Here is a 21,105-nt window from a genome sequence, read left to right on the forward strand (position 1 = left end):
ACACGTTCCTCTCGAGACTACTTTTTCTAAAGACCCTCTGGGGTCAGATCAGAGGTGATTCTAGAATCATTCCAGCTGTGGTGACACTGTAAATCAGAATTTCATAACTGGGAAAAATGTCAGACAATTTCATCCCACAGGTCACAGGAATCCAGAGGGGTTGGTGGAGATGAGAATTATTCAGCCTTTTTTCTTTTCTATCTTTTTATTAAAATGAGTCTAAAATTACTTGGAGATGTGACTGGAGTTGATACACAAGTGTGAAAATACAATGACGGATACCTGCGCCCAAGTACCGACACATCAGAATTGAAAAGATCACAATTGGCAGTACGATTGACAAGACGATACTGACAATTCCAGCGGTGGAAAGGCCTGCAATTAAAAACAAATTCAAGTGAGTAAACCTGTAACAATTCATCAGGTAAATGACCATAACAGCTGCCTATTGATGCAAAGAACCAAACTATTCCACTTATCTCCACAGGGCAGGAAATGTAACAACCTTTGCCCAGGCTTGCTAACTTTGTCTACGTGACTGAACCAACTGACTCTGCATGGCCTCCGATGTGGGATAACAACATGCTGACCTGTTATTCCAGACCAGAATTATTCCCTGCAGTCTAATCTATCCTGGTCTCTTGCTGTCAATATTCTGCACTGGCTGCATCTTCTGGAGTTCCAATGGCCACACCTTGAGGAGTGCACTACACTGCAGCCAGCCATCCCACATGGTCCATGGTTTGACTCTCCTGACATCCACAACAATTGGTTATGCGGCTGGAAAGTCACTGAATCACCCAAGTTCCATCACTCAGTGCGGTTTACCTATGTGTCCCCCAGTGATTTATCTGACCTGTATGTGTTCAACTGACCTGTGCTGTGTTTCTGGTGGTTCTGAACTGTTGATGTTTGGCCATTACTGTCTGAACCTCCAGCAGGTTTCCCTGCACCCAGTTGTGGGGCTGAGGACTGCAGATGCTGGTGGTCCTGATAAAGCATCTTACAATGTACTGACTGAGATACTCAATGCATTCCAACCACCCTGCAGAGAACTGAGTTCATCATTTTTATACAAGTTTATTTGACCACATACCAAAAATTGTAGCGCTGACGATCCAGGCAATGATGAAACAATTGATGAGGGCAATATCACAGACAGCTTTGACCCTCTCCCAAATTGTGATAATCTGAGAACCTTTTCAAAAATAAAAAGAAATTTACAACATTTGATATCCAAACAATATAAATGATTTAACACTTGCATCAATGGACAAAGGTCCCAGGTAACAGAGCTTGACTCAGGGTTGTTTCGATTGGTGATGATATTGCATGTCCTAAACATCAAGCAATCCAAACGACTCTGAAATGGATCAGATGTCAGAGCTTTGGATTGAAGGAGGTTCAGGAGTTCACACAACTGCAGCAAATGGGGAGCTCAGAGAGACACAAAACACGGTTTGTGGCTGCTACCAGGATTTGTTTTACATTTGATAACTTAAATAAACCCTCAGCCACTGACTGTGCATGTGGAGACAGATACACTGCAGCTTCCCTCTGGACATGTCCAGCAGATAAGGCAACAGCCCACTGTCGATATTCTCTGCTGTATTCCCTCATGATCTCAAGGGCTGAGACTGACATCAAGTTGCCAGTGTTAACAAAAACCAACCCTAGCTGTAACACTGAGGTTACACTGTTTGACTGTGAATCCTGTTCTGATGCAGAGGACTGGAACAGCTGCTCACAGCATCAGGCAGTGGCTTATTCCAACATTCAAACTAAACAGCTCAAGGGTACAGGCTGAACTGTCCAAATGCTGGGATATTTAATACAGATAAGGGGAGAGGTTGTCCAGGACATCCAGTGGTGAGCAGTGCACAAGATCCAAGGACACCTCTCTTGTAGTGGTTTTTGTTCATTTCCATTTGCTCTCCAGAAAGAGGTGGGGAGCTGATTTCTTATTTTGCTCCCACCACCTGAATTCCCACCCTCTGCAGACCCACATTACTGAAAAAGAATTTCTCTCAATTTCCTCACCAATGCTCTTTCACATTCCCAAGCTTATCACCCACATCTCAGGAGTTACTGAGGTGTTGAATCAAACCCTCTTCATATCACCAAATCCCTTTTCCCCATTGTAACTATAACTCATTCACCTGAGACTCTGCCCATTGGCACAACTTCCATTACTATACACTCAGGATTAACAGACCTGAACATCCTGTCTGATAAACTGGTTTAACTAATCACCAAAAGATTAAGCTCTTGCCCACTGAACTGTTTGAAGATGAACTAGAATCCAAAGTTGTCCCCCAGGTCATCACTTTAATGTTTTTCAATAATATGAACCAAACTGTGAATGCTTGTGTAAAAATAAAATAAGCTGTATCAGGTCTCAACCTGAAATATTGACAACCCCTTTACCTCAGACAAGAGAAATGTTACATGAGCCCAAGTGCAGAACATGGAAGGTATTACTGCCATAGCGAGTTTCCAGGACAGTCTTTTCCCAAAGTGTTGGATTTGGAGAGAATCCAGGAGTGATACTGGACTTAGAACAGATGGTGCTAAGAACCATGAAACAAGGTTACTCACACCAGAGTCAACCAACAGACTGGCAGCTCCTTGTTGTGATCACAGGGTCTTTATCCTGCATTTCCTGATGGAAAGCAGGTGTGTGTAGTTAGTGGAACCTGGGAATGATTGGAAATTAAACGAGGGGAGGCCCAATTCCTGAAGTAAATAGCTCGGTGGGGGATTGCCAGAAGGACCATGACAGTACCCCTCCCTCAACGGGAGCCTCCAGGCGATCCTCCAGGCCTGTCTGGATGGTCCCGATGAAAGTCTTGGATGAGGGAAGGGTCTCGGATGAAGAAGCGGGGGATCCAGGAACGCTCTTCTGGTCCGTACCCTTCCCAGTCTAACAGGTGTTGGAAACCCCTGCCCTGACGGCGCATATCCAGTAATCTTCGGATGGTGTATGCCAGATGGTTGTCGATGATACGGGCAGGTGGGGGAGTCTCAGCCGGGGGACACAAGGGACTGACGGAAACTGACTTTAACTGGGAACATGAAAAGTCGGGTGGATGCACATAGATCTTGGCAGTTTTACACTGACTACTGCGGGGTTGATAACACTTTCGACCTTGAATGGTCCCAGGAAGCGAGGTGCAAGTTTCCTCTGCTCGTTCTCGAGCGGGATGTCCTTGCATGAAAGCCACACCATCTGCCCCGGTTGGTACTCAGGCGCTGGAGTCCAGTGTCGGTCGGCGGTCTTTTTATTGCAATTTGCTGATCTGAGTAGGGCCGTGCCTGTCTCCTCCTAAATCTTAAGGCACCGATCGATATGGTCCTGAACCGACGGTATCGCAATCTCCTCTTCTTGCGCGGGGAACAGCGGGGGTTGGGAGCCCATGGAGCACTCGAAGGGAGACCTCCCAATGGCAGAGCTCACCAGAGAGTTGTGGGTGTACTCAACCCACGGGAGGTGGTCGCTCCAGGTCGACGGGTTGTTTGCTGTTACACAAAGTAGCGTCGCCTCCAGGTCTTATTTGACCCGTTCCGTCTGCCCGTTCGTCTGGGGGTGGAAGCCGGATGACAGGCTGACCAATGCACCTAAGGCTTGACATAAGGCCTTCCATACCTGCGAGACGAACTGAGGACCTCGATCGGAGACGATATCTGCGGGGATTCCGCGGAGGCGGCAGACGTGGCGGACGAGAAGATCTGCGGTTTCTTGAGAGGAAGGGAGTTTAGGAAGGGCTACGAAGTGCACCGCCTTGGAGAACTGGTCTAACACGGTGAGTACGGTGGTGTTTCCATGTGAAGGGGATAGACCGGTGACGAAGTCTAGGGTGATGTGCGACCAGGGACAGGTAGAGGATGAAGTAAACCCGCAGGTGGCCGATGAGAGGCTTTTCCCCGGGCACAGATGGAACACGCCGAGACATAGGAACAGGTATCCGCCTCCATGGACGGCCACCAAGTGTTTTTTCAGGAGCGCTGGGGTCTGATCACTCCCGGGGTGGCAGGTGAACCGAGATGTGTGCCCCCACTGGAGAACCTGAGACCTGACAGAAACAGGCACATATAGGCGATCACCAGGTCCATTGCCTGGGTCGGGGTCGTCCAATCGGGCTTCTTTTACCTTGGACTCGATCTCCCAAGTGAGGGTTGCAACCACGCATGATGATGGGAGGATAGTCCCTGGGCTGGAAGTGTCCGCCTTGGAGTCGTATTGGTGGGAGAGCGCGTCCAGCTTCCCGTTCTTGGACCCTGGACGGTATGTGAGGGGAAACTTGAACCATCCAAAAAATAATGCCCAACGGGCCTGGCAGGAGTTCAAACGTTCGGCGGTCTGAATATCCCCCAGGTTTTTATGATCAGTCCACACCACAAACAGTTGTTCTGCCCCTTCCTGCCAGTGCCTCCATTCTTCCGATGCTGGTTTGACCACCAGGAGTTCCCGATTCCCCACGTCGTAATTCCGCTCGGCGGGGGACTGTCGGCGAGAATAGAAGGCGCAGGGGTGAAGCTTTTCATCTGAACTTGATCGTTGGGACAGGACCACTCCTATCCCGGAGTCAGAGGCATCCACCTCAACAATGAATTGACGGGCTGGGTCCGGATGGACCAGGATGGGAGCGGTGGTGAAACGCCTCTTCAGGTCGGTGAACACCGAGTCAGCTTCGGAGTCCCAGCAGAAGGGGGTAGTAGGTGAGGTAAGCCGGGTAAGGGGGTCCGCCACTCGACTGTAGTCGCTGATAAATCGGCGGTAGAAGTTTACAAACACCAGGAATTGTTGAAGTTGTTTGTGGGTCGTGGGCCTAGGCCATTCTTCCACTGCCCGGATCTTCTCGGGGTCTGCTCTCACCCGCCCGCTCTTAATGATATAACCCAGGAAGCTGACTGAAGGAACATGGAACTCACATTTCTCCACCTTCACAAATAACTGGTTTTCCCACAGTCTCTGGAGGACTTGACAGACATGGTGAACATGTTCTTCGGGGGTGCTAGAAAATATCAGGGTATCATCGAGGTAAACGAATATGAACCGATTAATAAAATCCCTCAGTATGTGATTGATTAGGGCTTGAAAAATGGTGGAATCATTGGTGAGGCCAAACGGCATGACCAAATATTCGAAGTGGCCCAGAGGTGTATTAAAGGCAGTCTTCCACTCGTCCCCCTCCCTCATCCTGACTAGGTGGTAGGTGTTACGAAGGTCCAGCTTTGAGAAGGTGGTGGCTCCAAGCATTGGTTCAAAAGCCAAACTAATGAAGGGTAGACGGTACTTATTCTTAATTGTTATACTGTTTAGGCTTCTGTAATCAATACAAGAATGAAGCAACCCATCCCTTTTTCTACAAAGAAGAAACCATCGCCTACCAGGGAAGATGAAGGTCTGATAATGCGCACACGAGGGACTTGCTAATATACTTCTTCATGGCCTCTCTCGCTGGTTGGGATAGGCTAAAAAGGCAACTGGTAGGGGCTACTGAAGTTAGTGCTAACAATGGGTCTGTAAAGAACGTCTCCGCGTCTGAGATACTGCCGGATAAAACTTACGCCACGTGCAAGGAATTGGGTCAGGAGATTTCTGAGTCAGTTCTGTGCGGCATTAATGACCGCTTTGATGTTTTTGAGACCAAGTTTGAGGCTCTTGTGGCCTCCCAGGCTGACTTACAAGCCCATGTGGCTGAGCAAGAACTAACCACCAGTGACCTTGAAGCACGCATGCAAGAGCTTGAAGCTCAGTTTTCAGAGCTAATGAGACAAAATAGTCAGCTTGAAGCTAAAGTGCATAACCTAGATGCTCGTCCCCAGAGACATAATATTAAGATTGTAGGGATACAAGAGGGCAAGGAGGATGAATTTGTTTCCAGACAGATTCCCAAGTTGCTCGGGGAACAGCATTTACCGTATCTGGTTAAAGTTGATCGCGTGCATTGCTCTCTCCATCCGAAGCCGGCTGCCGGCGCTAAACCGCGCATCATCTTGGCACGTATCCATCACTTTCAAGTGAAAGAGCTGATCCTGCACCGCAGCAGACTACAACCCGTGGAGTACAAGGGAAATAAGGTCTTGATCTTCCCGGACTATACTAAAGAGGTGATGACTCAACGTTGTGCCTTTCCTGATGCACTGCAAACTCTGCGTGATGGAGGAATCAAGCACACCCTGCGGTATCCGGCTAGGCTGTATATTTATCATCAAGATGGAAGAGCGTATAAAGTATATGATGACCCGATAGAAGCAGCACAATTCTTGGAAAGGAATAATGCATGAAAAAGGGAGTAGATATATGGACACTGTTTATTCAGCTTATATTTGTGCCGGTTTCCATGTTGGGATAAGGGGAGGGACTTGCTTGTTATATGGAGCTTTGCAATGCTATATGCCGCACTGGGATTTAATTGCAGAGAATGTTCTAAATATTTTTGTTATTATAAGGGTTTTGAGTCGGTGTCATGAATGTTCAGTTTCAGGTGTGGACATTGGATAACTCTTCCCAGCCCTAATAGCATTTATTTAATGGTATTATATAGTTTGTGTTATAAATTTTCTGGGAGAGGGGGTTTGTGATAATCGTGTAATGCTAGTTACCTGCCCAGCAGCTCCTTTTGGGATGGAAATGGGAACTATGTGTCTGGTTCAGGGAGGCACGAAGGGGGGGGCGGGGTGGGTTAGGGTGTGTGTTGTTTTTGTTTATGGCTCAGACATGTTTTTTTGTGTATGTTGTGTTCTTATGAGGCTGCCAGTTATTTTGCATTGTTTACTGTGTTAGTGCTCAATTCTATTAATCTCTTTTTTATTCTCATATGCAGAGGCCCTGCGGTAGGACGCAGCTGGGGGGGTAAAGATATTACAATAGTCTCGTGGAATGTTAAGGGCCTTGGTCATGTTGTTAAGAGGGATAAAGTTCTTAGACAACTCAAATCTCTATCTGCAGATGTGATTCTTCTACAGGAAACCCGCATCAAAGTAACTGAGCAGCGCAGATTGAGGTCTAGCTGGATATCACAGGTTTACCAGTCACCATTTACTTCTCATGCCTGTGGTGTGGCTATCCTCTTTAGGAAAAATATTCCATTTCAACTCACTTCCATGACCACAGATCCTCTCGGCAGGTTTATTATGATCTCTGGCACCATTAATTCGTTTCCACTAACCTTCCTTAATATTTATGGTCCAAACACAGACGAGCCAAATTTTTTTAGGAAAGTTTTTGATTTACTTCCAGATGCCAGTAATTCAAATATAATAATCGGCGGTGACTTGAATTGCTACCTGAATCCATATTTAGATAGATTGTCCTCCCGCCTGCCCTCAAATATCATGTCAGTGCAGGTCCGAAATAATTTGATTAGATCTAGGAATTTAGTAGATATTTAGCGAGTTCAACATCCCAGCGACAAGGATTATTCTTATTATTCTCATGTTCACAAATCTTATAGTAGAATAGACTATTTTTTGGTTGATGCTCATTTAATATCTCATGTTACCAATACAAAATATCATAATAGATTAATTTCTGACCATAGCCCCTTCACAATGTCCCGAAATCTCTCCTTTTCCAAACGAATCTACTCCTGGCGTTTTAACTGCTCCCTACTCGCAGATAAGAAATTTATAGAATATATCACCACCAGATTAAAAGATTTTACAGAAATTAACGATAACAGCAAGGTGTCAGATTCCACACTCTGCGAGACATTAGAAGTTGTAATTCATGGGTATATAATTTCATATGAATCCGCTACTAAGAGGGAGAGAGAAGGGCGATTATTAGAGATTGAGAATACTCTCCCAACCCTCGAAGCGACATACCAGGCTTCGAAATCCTCTGAAGATTATAATAAAATCATGAAGCTTAAATATGAGTACAATTGTATCTTGGGTAGTCAAATAAATAACCTCCTCTTAAAATTAAGACAAAAGCATTTCGAAATGGGTGACAAGCCTGAGGGGCTCCTGGTGTGGCAGCTCGGGGGACCCCAGGCCCTAAGGTCAATTCTTTGCATTAGATCGAGGGCGGATACCCTGTTAACTAACCCCAGGGAGATAAATGACTGTTTTAAAGAATTTTACAGTGAACTCTACACCTCTAAATGCAATGCTACTCAATGACGTTTTTGATTCTCTGTAATGCCGAAATTTAGTGACGCTGCTAGGGAGGACTTAGATTCTGACTTCACATTGGAAGAAATAACTTCTGCCATTAAGTTCTGCCGATCGATCCCCGCGGGATGCGTCCACCAACCTCAAAGAGCTGACAACAACATACTGCATCGATGGAAACCTGGAAAGATGCACTATTTACCGAGGAAGCGTGGGAAAAGAGCTGGGCTGCTGGCCAGATTGAAGCTGAGGGGCTTCAGGGTCCCTATGCCCACCATCCTACTAGCAAATGTGCAAGCCATAGAGAACAAGGTGGACGATCTTAAAGGGAGACTTACCTACTGCAGAAGATGAAGAACTGCTGTGTATTCTGTTTCACCGAGACCCAGCTCTCCCCTGCCACCCCCGACTGTGCCATCCGACCGGAGAGATTCTCGATCCATCAGATGGACCGCGCGGCGTCTTCGGGCAAGGCGAGGGGAGGTGGTGTCTGCCTGCTGATCAACACTGCGTGGTGCTCAGACACAGTGGCACTGACAAGCTCCTGCAGCCCGGACCTGGAACACCTGTCGGTGAAGTGTCGTCCCTACTATCTGCCACAGGAATTCACCTCGGTCATACTGACAGCGGTCTACATTTCCTCCGCAGGCGGACGTGGAGTGTGCTCTGAACATACTGCATGCGAACATCAGTGAACTTGAGACCAGGTATCCGGAGGCTTTGCTCATTACAGCCGAGGACTTTAACCAGGCCAACCTCAGAAAGGAACTGCCAAAGTGATAACAACATGTCTCCTGCCCCACTAGAGGCCAGAATATACTTGACCACTGCTATACAGCAGTCGAGGATGCCTACCATTCCGTCCCACGACCTCACTTCGAAAATCGGACCATCAGGCCGTACTCCTCCTCCCCTCTTACAAGAAGAAACTGAAGCAGGAGGTCACGGTGTCAAAAGTGGTGTCCCGTTGAACGGAGGAAACGGATGAGGTCCTCCGTGACTGCTTTGAATCGGTGGACTGGTTAGTATTCAAGGACTCGGCAGCTAACCTCGATGAGTATGCCTCAGCTGTCACGGACTTTATTTGGAAATGCACGGAAGGAATGTGTGTCTCGCAAGACGATCCGGGTATTCCCTAGCCGGAAACCCTTGATGAATTATGAGGTCAAGGCCCTTTTAAAGGCTAGAGCTGCGGCTTTTAGGTCTGGGGATACCAGTCGCTACACAGAATCCAGGAATGAACTCCGGAAAGCCATTAAGGGCGCCAAGCCCAGGCTAACCAGAGACATGCCAATAGACTATGGCAGGGTCTAAGTGAGATCACTGGGCACAAAGAAAAGGCTGGGAATATCAAGAACTGTGGCACTTCTCTTCCTGACGAACTTAACGTATTCTACGCAAGATTCGAACAGAAGAGGATCGTCCCGCTCCCTCCGGATGAACCGGACCTGGTGACATCGAGATTCATCGTCACCGAGGAGGACGTTAGAAGGGCCTTCCTGAAGATAAATCCAGGGAAGGCGACAGGCCCAGATGACGTCCCGGGATGGGTTCTCCGGGACTGTCCAAGCGAGCTAGCTGGAGTGTTTGCTGACATCTTCAACTGCTCCTTGCTTCAGTCTAAGATTCCCTCGTGTTTTAAGAAGGCAACGATAATCCCAGTGCCGAAGAAGAGCAAGGTGGCATGCCTGAATGACCATCGACCTGTGGCTCTGACATCAATTGGTATGAAGTGCTTCGAGCGATTGGTTATGGCACACATCAACCACAGCCTAACGGTCAACCTTGACGCTTTGCAATTCGCCTACTGGATCAACAGGGCAACGGCAGATGCCACATCTCTGGCCCTACATTTCTCCTTAGAACACCTGGAGAAAAAAGACACATAGATAAGGCTCCTTTTCATTGACTACAGCTCTGCCTTTAATACCATCATTCCAAATAAACTGATTCCTAAGCTCCGGAACTTGGGCCTTAGCACTCAGATCTGCAGCTGGAACTTCAACTTCCTCACAGACAGGACCCAGGCTGTAAAAATAGGGGACAATCTCTCCTCTACAATCACTCTGAGCACCGGTGCCCCATAAGGCTGGGTACTCAGCCCCCTGCTGTACTCACTGTACACCCATGATTGTGTAGCCAAGTTTCCATCAAACTCAATATATAAGTTTGCTGATGACACAACAATTGTCGGCCGTATCTGGGGTAATAATGAGTTTGAGTACAGAGAGGAAATTAAGAACTTGGTGGCATGGTGCGAAGACAATAACCTATCCCTCAACATCAGCAAGACGAAGGAATTGGCTGTTGACTTCAGAAGGAGTAGCGGACCGCACGACCCAATTTACCTCGGTGGTGCATAAGTGGAACAGGTCAAAAGCTTTAAGTTCCTCGGGGTCAATATCACAAATGACCTGACTTGGTCCAACCAAGCAGAGTTCACTGCCAAGAAGGCCCACCAGTGCCTTTACTTCCTGAGAAAACTAAAGAAATTTGGCCTGTCCCCTAAAATCCTCACTAATTTTTATAGATGCGCCGTAGAAAGCATTCTTCTCCGGTGCATCACAACCTGGTATGGAAGTTGTCCTGTCCAAGACTGAAAGAAGCTGCAGAAGATCGTGAACACGGCACAGCACATCACACAAACCAATCTTCCGTCCTTGGACTCACTTTACACCGCACGCTGTTGGAGCAGTGCTGCCAGGATAATCAAGAACATGACCCACCCAGCCAATACACTTTTCGTCCCCCTTCCCTCCGGGAGAAGGCTCAGGAACTTGAAGACTCATACGGCCAGATTTGGGAACAGCTTCTTTCCAACTGTGATAAGACTGCTGAACGGATCCTGACCCGGATTTGGGCCGTATCCTCCAAATATCCAGACCGGCCTCTCGGCTTTTTCGCACTACCTTACTTTCCATTTTTCTATTTTCTATTTATGATTTATAATTTAAATTTTTAATATTTACTATCGATTTATAATCCAGCAAGCAGGAAGCATAGAATCAAATATCGCTGTGATGATTGTATGTTCTAGTATCAATTGTTCTGTCCGGCAAGCTGCTGGGCCAGATGGATTTGGCTGTGAATTTTATAAGAAATTCTGTGATATCCTTGCCCCACTTCTCCTCAGAATGATATCTTGCTTTAAGAGAGATAAAGCCTTGCCTAGGACATTGTACGAGGCTAACATTTCCCTCATTTTAAAGAAAGGTAAAGAAGAAACAGACCCGGCCAGATATAGGCCCACTGCACTCCAGAATTTCGATAGAAAGATAATTACTAAAATGCTGGTTAACCAACTAAATAAGCATTTGTCATCTATCATTCATCCTGATCAGACAGGATTTGTCCTGGGTAGGTTCTCCTTTTCCAATGTCAGATGCCTCCTTAATACTATATATGCTGATCATGGGAAAGCTAGTGGAGCAGCAATGTTATCCCTTGATGCACAAAAGGCTTTTGACCAGATTGAGTGGCCTTACATGTTTGAGTCACTGTACAGATTTGTGTTCGGCGAGTCATTTGTATCTTGGGTAAAACTGATATCTGCCAGCCCCATGTGCTCTATCATAACTAATGGTGACAATTCAGCTCTGTTTCCCCTACACGGTTCAGTCCAGCAGGGGGCGCTCTCTCGCCGGCCCTTTGTGCCGTCGCGGCACAGCCCCTTGCCTTAAAGATAAGAAGTCACCCAAACATTCTGGGTTTGAAAGTGGGAGGTATTGAAACACTTATTAGTTTATATGCTGACGATGTGATACTCTTCTTACAAAACTCACAAAAGTCAGTCCCTCTTCTTCTAGATTTAATCACCTCTTTTGGCAGACTATCGGGATACTCAATCAATTGGACAAAAAGTGACTTTGCGCCCCTCTCTAATGACTACACGCGGGGTTTTTTGGAAAGTGTCCCGTTCAAAGTAGTTAAAGATCACTTTACTTATCTCAGCTTGACAATCCCCAAAGATCCTAAATCAATATTCAAATTAAACTTGGCGCAGTTTATTTCAAAACTTAAACAGAATATAGAAAGTTGGAAAACCCTACCTCTGTCCATGATTGGTCATATAAATTCTTTTTTTTCCCTTTTTTTTCCAATTTTATTTTTATTTGGATAAGGAATTCACAAGTATCATGTACTTTTTTCACATGTGTAACCTTTTCCATTTTTTTCTATGTATAAAACTATAATTATTTATACATTCTTAAGTACACATTGAGATGATATAAAAAGAAATTAGACACTTAAATAGATAATTATGTACAATGGAAATTCTAATCTATTAGGCTAAGTAATGGTATTAATTGTTAAGAAAAATAGTAATAATAGTGGATTAGTAATAGTTTCCATATATCTCTTCTGGATCATTTCTTCTGGTCCAAAATGTTGTATGTAAGCCTATGTAACAACCATTTGTAGGTGTTTATATCCTAACTTGTTCATACTTGCTCCTGCCCCAAAACATAATTATCCAATCCCTATGTACTTACTTACATAATTTTATCATTTTTTATCCCTTACCCAAATCTCTTCCTTTACTTGTATTAATTCTCTATTTTCCAAAAGAAAACAAAAACAGTAAACATTTAGACCAGGGGTGCTTACGTTAGCAATATTACTGTGTTGATGAGAAGAACAGTATAAATCATTAGGAGAGTCATCTAAAGTCTGCTCACATTGGGGTTATATATTCAATCCATTTATTCCAGATTTGATAAAATTTTTCTTTTTGAATTCTCAGTGAGTAAGTCAACTTTTCCATTTCAAATATTTCCAAGATAATTTTGTGCTAATCTTCTATTGTAGGTGGTATTGGATTTAGCCACTTTCTAGTGATTGATTTCTTACTTGCCGCGAAAAGAGCCTGCAGCAACTTTATATCTTCCTTCTGGTCAAGAAACAATACATGCCCCAAATAGAGCGTCTCAATGGTCATATAAATTCAATTAAAATGGTTTCCCTTTCCAGATTTCTAAATCTTTGTCAAAATCTCCACATTTTTCTTACATCAGCTTTCTTTAAAGAATTGGACTCCATAATATTGTCTTATATCTGGAATTATAAGAATCACAGGATTTCAAAAATTCATTTACAAAAGCCCAAGTCTGAAACAGGACTGGGATTACCTGTATTTAGACACTATTATTGGGCTGTCAATGCTAGGGCTTTAATGTTTTGGCAACGGGGGGCTCCGGATAACCTAGCCCCTGGGGCTCCCTTGTGGCTATGTATGAACTCTAACTCTGTTGTCAATTCCTCCTTGCCAGCCATGCTGTTCTCCAAGTTAGAGAGGCCTGGAACTTCAAAAAGTTTGAATATTGTTTTGAAAAATTCCATCGGAATTCCAAATCAGATTAGGAGCGTTCTGAATTTACAAGAGACCTCTGTACAAACACCAATCTGTTTGAATCACTCCTTTCTACCCTGATGGTCAAATAAAACCTACCATGCTTGGAGGGAGAAGAGTCAAGTTTCTATTGAAGACCTGTACATAAAGGGACGGTTTGCAACATTTAGTCTGCTGAAAGAGAAATTTGAGCTGCCTCATTTGTACTTTTTTCGTTATTTGCAAATTAGACACTACATTCAATCTAAGATTTGTAATTTTGAAATCCTTCCAGGGAAACATATGTTTTTTGATATTTTAAAGAACCCTCCTGACTCCAGGCATCTCATTTCTAAGTTTGTATGTTTGTTTGATAATTGCACTGTAGCGTCTACTGTGAAGATTAGAGATGCCTGGAGAAAGGAGTTGGGCATTGAATTATCTGAAGCTGGCTGGGATAAGTGTTTGTCTATGATACAGGCTTGCTCTGTTAACAGCAGGCACCAACTGATCCAGTTTAAAGTTGTCCACCATCTCCATTACTCTAAACTTAGATTGAACAGGATTTACCCTTCTGTCTCGCCAATGTGTGATAGATGCCAAGGGACGGAGGCCATGTTGTCACACACTTTTTGGTTCTGCCCATTACTGACTGGATTTTGGTCCAAAATATTCGACTGGTACTCAAAGGCCTATAAAAGATCCTTCCCCTTGGAAGCTGGTCTCGCCATATTTGGCTGCTCGCAATCTACTATTTGTTTCCCTGCAGCCATACAACAGTCTCTGATGCTGGGGATGATTGTTGCCAAAAGACTTATCTTGAGGGAAAGGAAATCACCTTCTCCCCCTTCCTTTCGGAGATGGATGGCTGATATGATCTCAGTCATGCAGATAGAGAAACTTAGGTTCTCGAGAACCAATTCAATTAAAAACTTTCCGGCTATCTGGGATCCATTTCTTGCCTACCTAGATGAGACCGGGGGCGGATGAGCAAATTCGCCCCAGCTGATTTCTCACGGCCCTCATCTGAGATTTAATGTTTAGTATTTTTGAGCACTTTGTATAATAGGCATCCCTCTGATGTCATGTCTTTTTTTTTTTGCTTATTTCTTTTTTATACATGTCTGAGCTGGTATGTTTTCATTGATTTCATTGTTTTGTTCTTTGAAAATTTTGAAAATAAAGTATTTTAAAAAAAGGCGACTGAGGGCTAGTGAGGCCCCGGGGATAAGGTCGATGGCACAATCATATGGGTGGTGCGGAGGTAGGGAAAGGGCCGATTGTTTACTGAATGCATGTCCCAGGTCATGGTATTCACAAGATCACAAGACAAAGGAGCAGAAGTAGGCCATTCGGCCCATCGAGTCTGCTCTGCAGCTCCCCCATGAGCTAAACTATTCACCCATCTAGTTCCAATTTCCGGCTTTTTCCCCATATCCCTTGATACCCTGACTAATTAGATATCTGTCAATTTCCTCCTTAAACACCCTCAATGATCGGGCCTCCACAGCCACATGTGGCATCGAATTCCACAAATCCACGACCCTCTGGCTAAAAAAATTTCTCCTCATCTCTGTTTTAACTGGGTACCCTCTAATTCTAAGACTATGGCCTCTTGTCCTGGACTCACCCACCAAGGGAAACAACCTTTCCACATCTACTCTGTCCAACCCTTTCAACATTCGAAACGTTTTTATGAGATCCCCTCTCATTCTTCTATACTCTAATGAATACAATCCAAGGGCCGACAGACGCTCCTCATATGTTAGCCCCTGCATTCCAGGAATCATCCTCGTAAATCTCCTCTGAACTCTCTCCAACATCAGTATATCCTTTCTAAGATAGGGGGCCCAAAACTGCACACAGTATTCCAAATGAGGTCTCACCAGTGCCCCATAGAGCCTCATCAACACCTCCTTACTCTTATACACTATTCCTCTTGAAATGAATGCCAACATAGCATTCGCTTTCCTTACCGCCAATCCAACTTGGTGGTTAACCTTTAGGGTATCCTGCACGAGGACCCCCAAGTCCCTTTGCACTTCCGATTTTTGAATTTTATCCCCTTCTAAATAATAATCTGCCCGATTATTTCTTCTTCCGAAATGTACAACCGTACATTTGTCAACATTGTATCTCATCTGCCATTTCTTTGCCCACTCTCCTAAACTGACTAAGTCTTTCTGCAACCTTTCCGTTTCTTCAACATTTCCTGCTCCTCCACCTATCTTGGTGTCATCCGCAAACTTGGCCACAAAACCATTTAATCCATAATCCAAATCATCGATATACATCGTAAAAAGAAGCGGCCCTAACACCGACCCCTGCGGAACACCACTAGTAACCAGCAACCAATCAGAATAGGATCCCTTTATTCCCACCCTTTGCTTTCTGCCTATCAGCCAATGCTCCACCCATTCCAATATCTTTCCTGTAATTCCATGGGCTCTCATCTTATTAAGCAGCCTCATATGTGGCACGTTATCGAAGGCCTTTTGAAAATCCAAATACACAACATTCTCAGCCTCTCCCTTGTCAATCTTATTTGAGATTACCTCAAAAAATTCCAATAAGTTGGTAAGGCAGGATCTTCCCTTCATGAAACAATGCTGGCTTCGGCCTATCTTGTCATGCACCTCGAGGTATTTCATAACCTCGTCCTTGAGGATTGACTCCAATATCTTTCCAACCACCGATGTCAGACTAATAGGTCTATAATTTTCTTTTTGCTGCCTCCTTCCTTTCTTAAATAGCGGAACTACATTTGCGACCTTCCAGTCCTCCGGAACCATGCCAGAGTCTATTGATTCCTGGAAGATCATTTCCAATGCTTCCAAAATCTCCAAAGCCACCTCCTTCAGAACCCTTGGGTGCACTTCATCCGGGCCGGGAGACTTATCTATTCTTAGTCCACTTAGCTTCCCAAGCACTTTCTCTCTAGTTATCTTGACTGTACCTAATTCTATTCCCTGATACCTCTGGCTATCAGGTATATTGCTCATGTCTTCTACTGTGAAGACTGATGCAAAATACTCATTCAATTCCTCCGCCATCTCTTTGTTATCCATTATAATTACTCCAGCATCATTTTCAATCGGTCCCATATCTACCCTTGTCACTCTTTTACTCTTCATATATTTAAAAACTCTTAGTATCCTTTTTTATGTTAATCAACAACTTCCTTTCATAATTCATCTTTTCTTTCCTAATGACTTTCTTAGTTTCTTTCTGTAAGTTTTTAAAGGTCTTCCGGTCCTCATTTTTCCCACTATTCTGTGAAGACTCGGGACAAATCGAAGGGCTCCGGGACAGGAAGGGTCGTGGTAGCTTCCCTGGGAGATGGGGCTGACCTCAGACGGTTGGCATGGCAAGACTGGCTCCATTTGGCTATCCTCCCAGTAGACCAGTCGATGTGGGGATTGTGTTAGGTCAGCCATGGATACCCTAGAACTACCGGGACTTGAGGGGAATGAATGAGACTGAATCGTACCTCCTCCCGATGGTTGCCGGATAGGATCAATGTCAGGGCTTACAGTGGGTCACCTGAGCCAGCAGTTTTCCGTCCAGGGCCCAGGCCTCCAGGTGGATGGTTAGCGGCTCGCAAGGAATTCCAGCCTGGTTGGCTATCTCTTCGTCCAGCAGGTTGCCCTCGGCACCGGAATCCACCGAATTCGATAGGGACAGGGACAGTCGTTAGTAATTCATGGTAGCCGGGATCTGCATCCGAGTCTGGGGGGGTTGAAGGGAGTATCGTCTGGCTCACCAAGGCCCCCTTTTCACTGCTGAGCCCTCCCTTTTGGCTGCTGTATCCTGGATCAGAGAGTCCAGACAGTCCGGGTCGTCCCTCGCTGCCAGTTCATCCTTGACCTTGTCCGAGAGACCCTGTCAAGACACCTCCTGTAGGGCCTCGTCATTCCACCCTGAGTCTGCGACTAAGGTCCGGAACTCGATGGGATACCTTGCTACGCTTCGCAAACTCTGACAAAGAGTCAGCAAGCGTTTAGCAGCTTCCTTATCGCGAATGGGTTGTTCGAAGACCTTCCTCATTTCAGCAACAAAGGAGGGGAAGGAGGAACAAACCTCTGGTCGGTTATCCCATATTGTGGTTCCCAAGCCATGGCACCCCCTCGTAACAGCCCCGTGATGTACGCAACCTTGGATTTATCGGAAGTGTAGGTACATGGCTGCAGTTCAAAGACCAGAGAGCATTGTAACAGGAAGGCCCGGCACCTCCCTGGGTCCCCAGCCTAGGGTTCGGGCTTGGGTACATATGGCTCTCGAGGGGACTGTGTTGCTGATCCCAGTGTTATTGCTGTAGTGAATGTAGAATCTGTTTCCAGGAGAGTCTATACCCAAACTCTTGCGTTTGGAGAGAATCCAGGAGCAATGGTAGACTTAGAACTGACCGTCCTAAGAACAATGAAACAAAGTTACTCACACCAGAGTCAACCAACAAACTGGCAGCTCCTTGTTGTGATCACAGGGCCTTTATCCTGCATTTTCTGATGGAAAGCAGGGTGTGTAGTTTGTGGAACCTGGGAATGATTGGAAATTAAACGAGGGGATTGAGGCCCAATTCCTGAGGTAAATAGTAAGGTGGGGAATTGCCAGGGGGACCATGACAAGAAAATCTGCAGATGCTGGAAATCTGAGGAATAAACACAAAATAATGGAGGAACTCGGCAGGCCAGGCAGAAAAAAGTAGAGTCAATGTTTCAGGCCGAAACCCTTCGGCAGGACCATTTTGTGTGTGTAACCCCTTTACCTTCACAGATGCTGCCAAACCACTGAGTTCCTCCAGCAACTTGTTTTTCGTTCTGATCCCAGTGACATCAGTCTCCTGGCTTCGTGGGGACTTGTGGGTCAGACTATTCATCAGTCTCCTGTCTCTATGGAGACTTGTGCTTCAGACTATTCATCAGTCTCTCTCCTTCCTCTTTGTCAATAAACAATAGACAATAGGTGCAGGAGTAGGCCATTCGGCCCTTCGAGCCAGCACCGCCATTCACTGTGATCATGGCTGATCATCCACAATCAGTATCCAGTTCCTGCCTTATCCCCATAACCTTTGATTCCGCTATCTTTAGGAGCTCTATCCATCTCTTTCTTGAAAGCATCCAGAGATTTGGCTTCCACAGCCTTCTGGGGCAGAGCATTCCATATATCCACCACTCTCTGGGTGAAAAAGTTTTTCCTCAGCTCCGTTCTAAATGGCCTACCCCTTATTCTTAAACTGTGGCCTCTGGTTCTGGACTCATCCATCAGCAGGAACATGCTTCCTGCCTCCAGCATGTCCAATCCCTTAATAATCTTACATGTTTCAATAAGATCCCCTCTCAGCCTTCTAAATTCCAGAGTACACAAGCCCAGTCACTCCAATCTTTCAACATATGTCAGTCCCACCATCCCGGGAATTAACCTTGTGAACCTATGCTGCACTCCCTCAATAGCAAAAATGTCCTTCCTCAAATTTGGAGACCAAAACTGCACACGGTACTCCAGGTATGGTCTCAACAGGGCCCTGTGCAACTGCAGAAGGACCTCTTTGCTCTTATACTTAATTCCCCTTGTTATGAAGGCCAACATGCCATTAGCTTTCTTCAATGCCTGCTGTACTTGCTTGCTTTCAGTGACTGATGTACAAGAACACCTACATCTCGTTGTACTTCCCCTTTTCCTAACTTGACTCCATTTAGATAACAATCAGCCTTCCCATTCTTACCACCAAAGTGGATAACCTCACATTTATCCACATTAAACTGCATCTGCCCACTCACCCAGCCTGTCCAAGTCACCCTGCATTCTCATAACATCCTCCTCACATTTCACACTGCCACCCAGCTTTGTGTCATGGGCAAATTTGCTAATGTTACTTTTAATTCCCTCATCTAAATCATTAATATATATTGTAAACAGCTGCGGTCCCAGCACTGAACCCTGCGGTACCCCACTGGTCACGGTCTGCCATTCCGAAAGGGACCCGTTAATCGCTACTCTTTGTTTTCTGTCAGCCAGTCAATTTTCAATCCATGTCAGTACTCTGTCCCCAATACCATGTGCTCTAATTTTGCCCACTAATCTCCTATGTGAGACTTTATCAAAGGCTTTCTGAAAGTCCAGGTACACTACATCCACTGGCTCTCCCTTGTCCATTTTCATAGTTACATCCTCAAAAAATTCCAGAAGATTAGTCAAGCACGATTTCCCCTTCGTAAATCCATGCTGACTCGGACCGATCTTGTTACTGCTATCCAGATATCCAGATTGTCCTTGCTGCCCATCATGGAATTTTATCTCAGTCTCGATTTTATCCCACTACCTCCCCACATTAAACTTACCCTTGAAGCATACCTTCCATTCATTACCAATTTCTCTTCCAGCACTGAATGTTAGCAAATTTGACAGGAGTGATCTTCCACCTATTAAACCTCTAACATTACCCCTCTCATAGACCAACCACTAACCACTCCCCCCACAGCCCACACCCAACTTCAAGATTCCCACGATCATTGTAATTGAGTTTCTCCATCACCAGCCTACCTTTCCCATTCACAAATCCTTGTTAGCATCTCCTAAGTCAGTGGCAAATTTGATGTTTGAATGTCTAGGTTCCTAGTCCTGTTACAGTAGTGAAGCAGTTTTGGTCACCCTCCTACAGGAGAGATGCCATCAACTGGAAAGTGTGCACAGGAGAATTGAGGATGTTGCCAGGACCTATAGAGTCATAGAAAAGTACAGCACAGAAACAGGCCCTTTGGCCCATCTAGTCTATGCTGAACCATTTAAACTGCCTACTCCCACTGACCTGCACCTGGACCATAGCCCTCATTCCCCTACCATCCATGTATCTATCCAAACTTCCCTTAAACATTGAAATCGGGCTCGCATGCACCACTTGTGCTGGCACTTCGATGCAGACTCTCACGACTCCCTGAATGAACAAGTTTCCTCTTAAACTTTCACCTTCAACTTTCCACCTTTCACCTTTCCAGTTTAAGATGGTGCTACCAAAGGCACGAAACAGCTCACTAGCAGTTCGAAAGCAAAGGAATTCAATTAAAACCATTGTTAATAACACCCTATTTTAAATAAATTGTGGTAAACTACCACCGCAAGCAATGAGGAAGTGAGTGAAGGCAAAGCAAATTCACGGGATGTGCGCTGTAAAATCAACGCACTTGGAGTTGGAGCTGTGTTGGTTGGAGTGAATGATTCGGAGGGGAGAAGACGGGTCAGAGGAGTTCCAATGTCCATCTAACTAACCCGGGTATGAGGATGGATCGCTCTAAGCACTGAGCCAAATTGCAGCGGTCGAGAATGGCTTCTTCGGCAACTAAATCTAGGTCCGTAGTGATTCACCAGTAGGAGGGCCCAGGTTCTAATTCCAACAACTTCAACCACTGAGGTTCAGAGGTTCAAAGGACTTTTTTGTGGGTTAATATATTCTTTTACATTCTTATGAACGTGTTTTTTTATTCTCTGCACATTGGGTGTTAGACTTTTTTCAAATGTATGGGGTTAGTGTTTGTGTTTCTTTGTTTCATGGCTGCCTGTTAGGAGACAAATTTCAAGGTTGTATGATATATGCATACTTTGATAACAAAATGTACTTTGAATTGAAACACCGGCTTAGATAGTCTGGGGGTTTCTCT

The 21,105-nt window shown here is 45.2% G+C and overlaps 1 protein-coding gene across 2 annotated transcripts in view; it reads right to left on the bottom strand.

Moving 5' to 3' along the window:
- The window catches only part of LOC140198137 (uncharacterized), a 204,226-nt gene that overhangs the window by 94,611 nt on the left and 88,510 nt on the right, over positions 1–21,105 (bottom strand). For both annotated transcript variants that reach the window (XM_072259095.1, XM_072259096.1), the window contains exons 9-10: positions 1,097–1,198; positions 283–375 (exon numbers count right to left, since the gene is read on the bottom strand). In XM_072259095.1, coding sequence (XP_072115196.1) covers positions 283–375; positions 1,097–1,198 — 195 coding nt within the window. The remainder of the gene's footprint in view (positions 1–282; positions 376–1,096; positions 1,199–21,105) is intronic.

The sequence above is a fragment of the Mobula birostris genome, chromosome 5, assembly GCF_030028105.1.
Source record: "Mobula birostris isolate sMobBir1 chromosome 5, sMobBir1.hap1, whole genome shotgun sequence".
Classification (NCBI taxonomy): Eukaryota; Metazoa; Chordata; class Chondrichthyes; order Myliobatiformes; family Myliobatidae; genus Mobula; species Mobula birostris.